The sequence below is a fragment of the Sceloporus undulatus genome, chromosome 4 (assembly GCF_019175285.1).
Source record: "Sceloporus undulatus isolate JIND9_A2432 ecotype Alabama chromosome 4, SceUnd_v1.1, whole genome shotgun sequence".
Taxonomy (NCBI): Eukaryota; Metazoa; Chordata; class Lepidosauria; order Squamata; family Phrynosomatidae; genus Sceloporus; species Sceloporus undulatus.
The window spans coordinates 81,776,877-81,788,128 of NC_056525.1; the positions used below are offsets into that span (position 1 = coordinate 81,776,877).

The following is an 11,252-nucleotide window of genomic DNA, read 5'->3' on the forward strand; positions in this document are numbered from 1 at the left end:
AGTGGACTAGGACCTTCAACTAAGGTAAAACAACCCCCGCCCCCTCAAATTTGGACTGGATTGGCATGTTTTACCTCTACATCTACCAAAATGTTCCTGATGCAAAAACATGGAGACTTCTTGAGGAATCCATTATCCTCTGCCTACAAAGAGGTCTGTGGCCTCACAAGAATGGTGACATATTGGATTGCAAAAGAGGAGTCCTTGTTGATATGCAAATGAACTTTAAATGTCCTAGCCTTTGAAAATCTCCCTATTGCCACATGGCCAGAAGAGGGGGCCAGCCTGCTAAAGATACCCTTCCCATCCCATCATAACTAAGGACAGAAACAACAAAATGCAGGTGTCTTACTAACATCTCCATTTTTTCTCCTGTTTGATATGTAACATCTTGCCTGATGAAAAAGCCAGTGGAGTTTCAAAAGCTTGCAACAAGTATATTTTGCATTTTGGTTGGCCAATAAAGGTATCACTTTTGTGGATTTTTGTTTGAATTTACTAAATGGTCAACACAGCTACCCGTGCATGTTTTCTACATTTATGATACATTATGGATGTCTCTTCTTCCAAAAAATCAAAAATCTAACTGGTGACTTCATAAATGTGTTTAAAATGCTGCTCTGGATCCTGGCTGGAATTTCATTCACATTTTAATTAATGAGACACTGACAAGAAAAACATTAGATGTAAAGCCTAAATATACAGATATAGTACTGGTTTCTTTTTTTGGAACATACTTCAAATTGCAAATGAAAGGGAAATCAACAATAAATCCACATATCTATCTTATATGGATTAGCAATCTATAGGTTAGCACTAGAAAACAAAGAATATAGTATCAGACAAGCAAGAAAACAATGTTGATGTTCAATATGACTTGTGAGTCAAATTTTTAAAAAGACATCTACTTGAATAAGTACTAACTATTCCAAAAAAAATCACTGAACAGAAACAACACATCTACTGATCATATCTATAATCTATACTTACCTTTGCAAAAACTTTCATTGTATATCCTAAGTATTGCACTCTTGGATCAATGGCGGCATATGTTGCAAGCATCCTTGTATTGTGTTGTGCCTTGAAAACAAGTCAAGGATTTAGCTATCAGGCTATGATTCAGTACTTACATTGTTTATAGTTTAAATTAGGCATGGGCAAAGTACAGCCCTCAAGATGCTGTTGGACTACAATGTCTAGCATTTCTCATTGTTGGCAGTAAACCTGATAGCTGATTTTAAAAAAATGCCCTTTCCTGATGTGTATGTTAGCTTGAGAAAATTACCTAAGTATTTTTATACTGAATCAAGACTGTTACCATGTATACTCGACTATAAGTCAACTTCATCTATAAGCCAACGGCAGGTTTTGGAGAGAAAATTATGGAATTTGGCATGACCTGTGGGGCTCAGCACACACCTGCTTCATCGCACATCCTTCATAGCAAACGTTCGCTTCTCTTCCTCATCTAGTGTCTAGCCTTCTCCGCAGGAGAAAGCCCGACAGTGACAGAGGATTTTACCATACTGACCCATGTATAAGTCAAATTTTTTGTGTAAATGTTTCAATTTATACATGAGTATATACAGTACTTTTTTTAAAAGTGGCTGGCAGTACCTGATAATACAAAGAAAGGTAACCGTGAAGGGCTATGGAGGAGCAATCAACATGCTTCAATGAGTTCAAAGTCCCTTTGTTATACTTTTGACCTTTCTATACAGGAAGGTTTCAAAAAGGAGCTACACGTGGCTCAGAGAGTTGTACTTTGCCCTCTTCTGGCCTAAAAGGCCAAATGTTACTTTCAATTTTTAGGTTTTAAAGAATTAACAACTTGGAACAGCATTCTGACTTTTTCTGTAATAGATACTTGCCAGTGTATTGTATAAACTGATATCTCCTTCTAAACCACTTCGTCTGTGCTCAAATTTTACTATAGGCACTTTGGCTGTAGTTATAGGCAGGATGTTTCTTAAACCTGAGAAGGTAAGATTTCTGTATGTAAAACCAAAAAGTATACATAAATGCAAATATTAAGCAACATACATTACAATATGCATACCTGGATGCTTCTTAAGAACCTTTGCCAAATTTTCAATAATTTCCTTACAATTTAATTTCTAGAGAAAAAAATAAATGAATAAAAAATTTGTGTTACTACCTACATAAATTCAAGAACAATTTATAGAACAGCAAGGATACATGTATAGCATGTCTGAATACATGTATAACATTAGAATAAATCTTCCTTTGACTATATAAAATTTATTTTTTTAAAAAAATGAATTACCTCTGCATTTTCATGGCCCTCCAGTGTCATGCAAATATCCAGGTCACTGTCACGGAATCCAAATCCATTTTTTGAAGAACCAAACAGGCATAGCCTGGCCTTGTCTAATCAAAAAAGCAGGGTTTAACAAATATTTAAAATTAATTTTTGACACACTCACAGTAGAAGAATTGCTAGCAGATCATATTATAATATGCTTCACAAAGAAACCATTATAATTCATATTTTTGAAGGCCCAATGCAATTTCTGCTGGTGGTCCCACCACACTTTTCAAGAATATATTTATCCAATGCCTAGATGTTCTTCAGTGTCCAAAAATATTTGTCAAGGAACTGAAACATGTACTGTTTTAAAAGAAATTTTCCTTTATAATACTTTTAAAACTCATGCAATTCTACCTTAGTTTTTAATGAATACATTCAAAGTAAGTTTTTTTAAAAAACTTGTCCCATAGGAACACTGTTTCAGTTAATTTTCCCCGAGAATACATGTTACATCCAAATTCCTAACTTTCTCCTATTGAGTACACAAATCCCACTTTTGGGAGAAAGATTAGTTATAAATAAAATAAAATCAACCTCTCCCTCCAAAGTATAACACAAACCAAACTACATTCTCCTTGGCTACCATCCCCTTGCGACTAGAGATATTACTTCATAAGATATCTGACCTAGAAAGATTCAAATTTATTCTTGCCAATATGCACACCAGCACAATTTTTAAAAAAGAATACAGTTGCATACTTTGTATGCTATTAATTTGATGTTACTATTGACTTCAGATGCTTTTTGTGAATCTCGCTTAAAGCTTAAAGTTATGTGATACTAAAACTAAGCTAGTCTTACATTTGATACATTTTTCTAATATTAGTACAATCTACTGATTTTGATCTGAAAGTACTGGAAATAGACATAATTACAATAGATCATTTGAAGCCAATAGGAATTATACCAGTCATAACTAATTTAAATCTAAATAATTTCAGTAATTTCAGTGGGACTATACAAAATGTAATTAGGTTTGAATCACCACTATATATTCAATGTTTTGTTACAAACCAGTTCCCATTTTAGAAGAGGTATGTATATGTGTAATAAATAAATCTGATTTGTAAAGAATAGGCTATGTTGCAAAAAAGTACTTTTATTTATAAAAACAAAATGTCTTTAATGTTTCCTATTGCATACCATTATATTCTTTTCGAATAAATCTTTCCAAACTTGCCAAAATCTGCTCTCGATTTTGTTGCTCTGAGAAAGGAGGTGATAATTCATCTAAAGAAATAAAAGTTAATAAAGGAATTTATCAGTACCTAATAATCAAACTGTAGATAATATGGCTGCATTCTATAATTGAAAAATGCTGGCTCTAGATGGCCCCAGCAAATTATGGGGATTAGTAAAGCATTCAGTGAGTGAAATATCAGCAGATATTTGAGCATCAGAAAAATCCCTGAAGAAAAAAAACAAGATCCTGTACTGTTCTCAAAAGGTACCAGGATTGCTGAAGTTAATTCCCCTCACCAAATCCTGTTGCCTTTAAAAGAGGAGTAAAACTCCTGTGCCTATCTAAAATTTTGCTTAGCCACAAGCCACAGCAACTCTAGCCCCCTCAGCCAACAGTAGAGAAAAGCAGTAATTATATATAATTCTACAACATCTAAAGAGTCACAAAATTCCCACCCAAGCCTTATAGTGAACTACAAAAGAAGTTTGTTCTAGTGTCCGAAATATCTTTATTTTCCACTTCCATAGCAGAAGAAATCCTATCTTAGTGTGAGCCGAATATGTTTTCTGTTTCAGTTTTTAACTGAGAACTACCCACTTGGTCAAAACAGCAAAATTGTACTTACCAAAGCACCTTTTACACACTAGATCAAGTATTTCTCTAAATCTACTTGTCATTGGTGGTAGTGGTTTTAGGTCAATTTTCTTAAAATCTTCCGGGCAGTCATTTTTGGAATGGCCATCTCTTTTGCAGATACTGCATACTATTGTTGGAGGCTACAGCAGAAAAAAACACAATATTTTATATTAAAAATGTTTAAATAAGCTGTCTCTTTTCCCTTAAAGAAAGCAAGTATGTTCCAATGAAAAGTGTTGGATTCAAGTACTAGTTCAGTTCACTGTAATCAAGCGATCTTGTAGCACCTTTAAGACTGTCACAATATCCCTTTGCATACTGATCAAGACTAACATGGTTATGTCTTTGAATTCACTGTATAGTTTTGGGAATCTGCTATCTTCTCATAGTTGCTTATTTGTTAGCTATAGGTTGAGTCTTGCTAATCCAAAATGCTTGTGACTAAAAGTATTTTGGATTTCAGATTTTTGGGGATTTTCATACACATCACAAAATATCTTGGGACCTAAGTCTAAACATGAAATTCATTCATGTTTTGTGTACACTTTATACACATAGACTCGTGGTAGTTTTATACATAATATTTTTAACAACTGTGTGCATGAAACAAAGTTTGTATACACTAAATCAACGGAAAGCAAAGTTGTCACTGTGTCAGCCACCCATGTAGACAATTATTTTGGAGTATTTCAGATTTTGGGATTCTGGATAAGGAATACTCAACCTGTAATAGCATAATCACATTTCCCCAAAGTGGTCCCCATGCCAGAAAACTATATACAGTGGTACCCCGGGATACGAAATCACCGCGTTACGAAATTTCCGGGATACGAAAAAAATAAATAGGAAAAAACTGTTTCGGGTTACGTTTTTTTTTCCGGCTTACGAAAAAATTTTTGGTGCTTTTCGGCGCTTTTTCACACGAAATCGCGGCTTTCAGCGCTAGCGGCTATGGCTTTTTCGGCTAGCGAAATTTTTCGGGTTACGAACGGCGCCGCGGAACGAATTACATTCGTAACCCGGGGTACCACTGTACAGACAGATGTAATTAGTGCTTAATTCCCTACCCACTTCAAAGGCAACAACATAAATATTCCTAGTACTTGATACCTCCTACAATCAACTGGCCTAACTTCAAACCAAAGAAAGGATGGGGATGGGAAAAATCAACACTGAAGATTGACGGTGGAATGGGGAAAAATACACAGCACATTCAACTACTTTTAGAAAACCATAACTTTCTCTCTGCACCATATGAATAGTGGAAAGCAGTGGTCTGTTGCTGGAAGGGACAACTATACAAGGGAATTAAATATTCCTCAACTAGCAACATGCTTGGAAAGAATAAGAAAACAGAAAGGGCCCTACATTACAGAAACCTTTAGAATTATGCAGTGCATTTTGTTGTACAATTAAGCAGAGAAATCATGGTTGTGAAGGATATACCAAGAAACAAAATGGAAGGTGAAATATTAGGTGCTGAGAAAATAAGCACAGGTATTGGCAAGTATGGTGCCTCATATGCAGCCTGAACAATTCTGTTAGTGGGAGAAAAGAAACAACTTTAGAGTAAGATGCTGTTTCTTTGTTTTTGCATTGGTGTTTTAGATGCCCTTCAAAGACTTAGATCTAGAATTCTTTCCCTTGTTCAAAATTTGAAGGTAGAATACTGAGCTAATATTACTAAACAAGAAATTCTGTAATAGAGCCGAAACAGCTGCCCCTTTGAGCACTGGATTGGGGCCGTGGCAACTGCACATCATGGCCCCAATCTGGATTTTTTCCTGTGCAAAATAAATGCCGCACTGTCAGAGACCGAAAAGCTGCCACCGTGTAAACAGCTGGACAGCTCCACGGTGGCTTCCTGCTGGCTTGGGGGTGTGCATAGTGCATAAGTCACATCCCCAAGCCACCGGGCAGCCAGCTTTTTTTGCCTGTCTGTTCCAGCCCATAGTTTCTTTAGTATGAAATTTGAATTCAGTAGGAGCTGGAACTCTGCCTTATCCTTTCCATAATGAACCTGAGAAATTAATTAATTAATTAATTAAATACATACATACATACATACCAAGCAAACTATGACCTGGCTTGTTGGGAGAAAAACCAGTGTCCTGACTTCTATCGTGTTCAGATATTATACTGAACAAAGCACAGAGAGTTTGTGGTTTGCTCATATTCCACTGCAAGTGCAAGCAGCAACAAACAAATAAATAAAAATCACACTGCTTGGCAAATCTAAACCAGGTTTCCGTTGAAACTAGGCTTTATTATGGCCAGACAATTATACTTCTTGTTTTTATTGTTATGTGCCTTCAAGCGGTTTCCAACTTATGGCAACCCTATCATAGGGTTTTCTTGACAAGATTTATTCAAGGGAGGTTTGCCGTTGCCTTCCCCTGAGGCTGACAGAGTGTGATTTGCCCACCGTCACCCAGTGGGTTTCCATGGCAGATTTCCATGGTGGGGACCTGAACCCTTGTCTTCAGATTCTATCTTGTTTTAACCTTGTTGAAATCTCCCTTGGATCTCATGTTTAGAACAACAGGTGATATAAATAAAATAAGGATCAGGAAATCTATATCTATGAAAATGCAGATGAACTCTACAAACTTTCTAAACCTTTCTTTAGTTTGGTGGGTAATACGTGGCCCTCCAGATGTAGATGCAACTATCAATAGCTCTAGCCAGCACAGACAATGAACTAGCCGTTGCAGTTCAAATAACATATGGTTGCCCACCTAGTTGTTCTGTATATTTTATCAACTCTGCTATGATGTATCAGCTCTGCTATGGTGTATTTTATTTCAGATATTTCCAAAGTTTACATAATAAAAGTGCTGAGAATGCTTTTATGTGCATCATGACAAGTTTGATTAATGAAAATGCTACTAAAACTATGACACTAGAGGATGTCAAAAGCAGATACTGTGAAATAAATCTTCAAGAACAAAGAGAAAACAAACAAAATGATAAATAATCTATTATTTATATTTACAATAGAAGGGCTTGTGTAATGGCCTAGCAATATGAATATGTTGGAATCAGATGCATTAGATCCAAAGAAGAGTGCCAAATCTGTACTGTGATATGGAGTCAAAGTCTGATATCTTCTGCTGTACTGCCTGCATTTTTGCTTTATATGTCATGCAGTTATTCACTTTGAAAAATGATTAAATATATTGAACTTTAGTTGATTTGCCAGATGCTACCTGAAATCTGTTCCAGAGGACTGATGAATTCTTTAGTACTTTACTTAACCTTTATGGATAATTATATGGACTTAGAAGATGCCATAATGCATAAAGGCTTTCTCTATTCCATTTGTTCCTAGTTTAGAAATAAAAACTTGCACTAAAGTGAGAAGACTTCAAAGATATATTGTATCAGCCTTGAACATATGTATTTTTGAGGTAGGGGGACAGTCCTTAGTCACAGCACTATAATTATTCCCTCATAAGAAAAAAAAGGACACTAGTGCTCTGGTCAGAATGTTAATTCCTTCTAAAATGTTTGGCTTTTAGAAGATTCCTTGAAAGCAGCTATCTAGCTCAGTGGTTTCCAAACTTTGGTCCTTTAAGTATTTTGGACTTCAACTCCCAGAATCCCCAGCCAGCTTGGCCAACAGTCAGGAATTCTGAGAGTTGAAATCCAAAAGGACCAAACTGAGAATCACTGATCTAGCTCATAAGACCTACACTTCAATGCACTGGTGGGAAAGTCTTGATGGAAAAAGGATGAAGCCTCGTGAATCCTGCATAGGACACATTTATTTTTTCTTTCCTGGAGGAAAACTGATACAAAGTCATGAATCAACAAAATTGTCCATTAGGGTGTGGTGAAGCATTTAAAGTCTAAAAAAGTGTTAAAAACTCTGCATTCAGCAGATTTATTCCAGGCTTGAAGAATGTTAAAGAAAACAATCTAATGAAGGCACTATGGTCAAATGGCTAAAAGAATATGCTGCTTCATTCTGGTAATGGAGTCTGGTAAAATAAGACTAGCCTTGTTTTATTTAACAAACATCTGGGAAAAACACTTTATGAAAATAAAAAAAATGAAAATAAATATTTTAAAGGATTTTTGAATTCATTTTACCTTTCCAGAAGTCAAAATAAATTTATCAAACACATAATGCATATCTTCTGTGGCAATTTCATCTTTAGTGTCTTGAATTTCTCCTACTGCTTTGCAGTTGTGCGAGGTAGCTGATGTGCTAGTGCCTGAGCACATATTCTTTTGTGGATATTCCATTACCGAATGTCTACTTTCAGTGTCAGATAATTCACTAACAGAATCTGCATCAAGGGACCTATCTTCACTAAAAACACAATTTTCTTCAGTTGCAGGCTCTTGATCATCCATTGCCTTAAGTGACTTGTGTTCTAATTCACAGCATTCATTAGCAATATGGGATACAGTTTCCTCTCTGCTGTCACAGTTTGCATTTAGAATTTCTGGTGTTTTTACCAGAGAGCTTTTTAGGTTCTCAGAAGTACATCTCCTGGATGTAGATTCCATTTCACTACATTCATTTAACTCATACTCTTGTATATTACATGCACAGCCTGCGCTCTGCTTCTCTGTAATATTATCCTGCTGTGAAAGGCAACAATTGGTTGCAGGTTCTCCAGGGTTTTTGCTACCAATTTTTCCTTTTTCTTTTTTCCTGGTGTCTGGTTTGGGCTTACTCCCATCTTTTTTCTGTGGACGCGCAAAATACTTATATGCTGTCCTGAACCTCTCAAGTATGTACTCAAACACCATCTGGCTGTTCAGGCTCCGTGCAACATTTCTTTTTAGTGCAAAAGGATCTAGAAGAAATAACACAGACCAGTTTTAAGTTTCCTTATTTTTGGTTAGGGCCTTCAAATATGGTCTCAAACTATTTCATGTTAAATTGAATAGGTAAGTATAACTAAAGAAAATATTTTAATACCTTTTTAGCAAAAAAAATTTAATGTAATTATTTCTAATACAGTGGTACCCCGGGATACGAAATGACCGCGTTACGAAATTTCTGGGATACGAAAAAATTAGATAGGAAAAAACTGTTCCGGGTTACGTTTTTTTTTTCGGCTTACGAAAAATTTTTTGGTGCTTTTCGGCGCTTTTTCGCACGAAATCGCGGCTTTCCAGCGCTAGCAGCTATGGCTTTTTCGGGTTGCGAAATCTTTCGGGTTACGAACGGCGCCGCGGAACGAATTAAATTCGTAACCCGGGGTACCACTGTACAAGTATTCTAAAAAACTGCAGCTAGCAACTGCCATCTTGAAAGATGTATCATTCCTTTATATGTAAACAAGAATACTGAATCCACCCCCCCCCCTTGGACTGCATTATCTATTTTTGTTTCCTTCAAGTCTGTATGTCACACACTTTTAAGCTTAACTTTAAAAAAAATCAAACTTTCAATTTCTTTAATCAGATAATGGTCATAATTCTAAATGATACAAATCCTATACTATTATTGAGAAATTTTATATGCATACACACACCTATCTTCATCTGTTTCTACCATGTTTTTATTAGAAGGCTGAATGGTAGTTTAACAAAAAAAGAGCATATTTGCCATTTCCATTCCTGTAACTACTCAACAGCTAATTTCTCTTTACTAGTGAGCTGTTTCAGACTTGTTTTATTTGTGAGGACAATGAAATAACAGTCAATTTAATATAAAAGTAAAAAAAGGGCAACAGCATGCAACTTGCCACATTAATGAATTATTATTTACAGTTCAAAACAAACAACTTAAGACCATTACTTTCTAGAGAAACAATGTACTAAATTTTATCTACTTAATACCCATAGATTCTCCCATATGGGACTCAAACTGGATTTATACTGTATGCTAAAACAAAATAGCTAGAATTTAAATTTAAAAATTTAAAAAGTAAGGCAAAGATATTGCATTCCCAAAGCATTATCACAAAACACAGTTCCCCTTACCTTCAATGGCTATTCGCCTTTTAGGCCAGATTTTGTTCTCTCTGGTTAAAAGTTCTTGTACCCGTATGCTGATAACATATTCTTCCAAAGCAAATTCCAGTGTATAAAACTTCAACAATTCTAGCCACAGCTTTCCCAATGATATCTGGTGTGGTGTTTCCAATGCTAACGGAGACTGAAAGATACAAAAAAGGGGAACTTTTTTTTTTTTGGTCATTAAATTGTTTCATTTGAAGAAGAAATTCAAGAAAAGTCTATTTTTATTTAAAGAAAATAACTTACACTGCCATTTTTCTCCTTTGCATTATGCTGGGTGTCTGTTTCTACGGCTGTTGCACTCTTATTACCTCTGTTCTGTTCACCTTTAGCTTTTCCTTCTGCAGCACTAGCATTTTTCCCTCCTCCACTGTTTGATTGTTTGTACTCCCACACTACAAATTTTTCATCTTTTATTCCTTTCAACTGGTAATCATCAGCCTTCTTAGAATCAAAGCCTTCAATCTAAAGAAACACAAGAAAAAGTTTTTCAATGAACAAGATCATAAAAGGGCTGAATCCAACATGACCCTGGCACACATCACAAAACCTCTTTCCCCCAACTGTTCCAAGAAGCTCCCAGAATATAGTGCTAAGGGTTTCCCTGTCCCACCCCCTCCCCCCACAAGTGCAGGCTGGGAGGTATTGAGAGGTTTCAAGTAGGGAACCCCCCATTCCGCTATTGTATGATGAGACATGCAGCACTTTATTCAAACCAAAGAAACTGAAACATATAAGCATTTATTTTATATCATAGATTATGGCTAGAAATAAATTCCAAGTAGAAATGTAAAGCAATTTTATGGCCAATTGAATTTATTTTCTCTTCTAGGTCTATGGAACTAATTACCTGTTTCTTGTAAACCAGACCTTTCTATTTTAATTTTTAAAACTTACCCAATTGCCTAAATATGATGGTAGTATGCGTGGTTCTCTTTGTTGAAGAAAAAATATCACCATTAAGGCAAAGGAATATGAAGGGATGCCACCTTCTGCTTGGCAGTCAATATGACACAACTACAAAGTAGGAAATAAAAATTCTTAGTTCTCCAATATACTTTTTCTTCTTTTTTAAAAGTGAAACTTAGCATATCTTGAATTAAGCCATCATTTTCTAGT

General features: G+C 35.6%; 1 protein-coding gene across 5 annotated transcripts in view; it reads right to left on the minus strand.

Moving 5' to 3' along the window:
- TUT4 (terminal uridylyl transferase 4) overlaps positions 1 to 11,252 on the minus strand; it is a 57,797-nt gene that overhangs the window by 16,484 nt on the left and 30,061 nt on the right. For 4 of the 5 annotated variants that reach the window (XR_006103770.1, XR_006103771.1, XM_042465891.1 and 1 more), the window contains exons 11-20: positions 11,031 to 11,150; positions 10,380 to 10,598; positions 10,098 to 10,272; positions 8,247 to 8,962; positions 4,141 to 4,291; positions 3,476 to 3,562; positions 2,288 to 2,391; positions 2,060 to 2,117; positions 1,872 to 1,975; positions 991 to 1,080 (exon numbers count right to left, since the gene is read on the minus strand). Coding sequence is in view for 3 of the 5 variants with exons in the window: in XM_042465891.1 (XP_042321825.1) it covers positions 991 to 1,080; positions 1,872 to 1,975; positions 2,060 to 2,117; positions 2,288 to 2,391; positions 3,476 to 3,562; positions 4,141 to 4,291; positions 8,247 to 8,962; positions 10,098 to 10,272; positions 10,380 to 10,598; positions 11,031 to 11,150 (1,824 nt within the window). In the remaining 2 variants the exon portion in view is untranslated. The remainder of the gene's footprint in view (positions 1 to 990; positions 1,081 to 1,871; positions 1,976 to 2,059; positions 2,118 to 2,287; positions 2,392 to 3,475; positions 3,563 to 4,140; positions 4,292 to 8,246; positions 8,963 to 10,097; positions 10,273 to 10,379; positions 10,599 to 11,030; positions 11,151 to 11,252) is intronic. The other variant, XM_042465892.1, reaches the window with a different exon arrangement.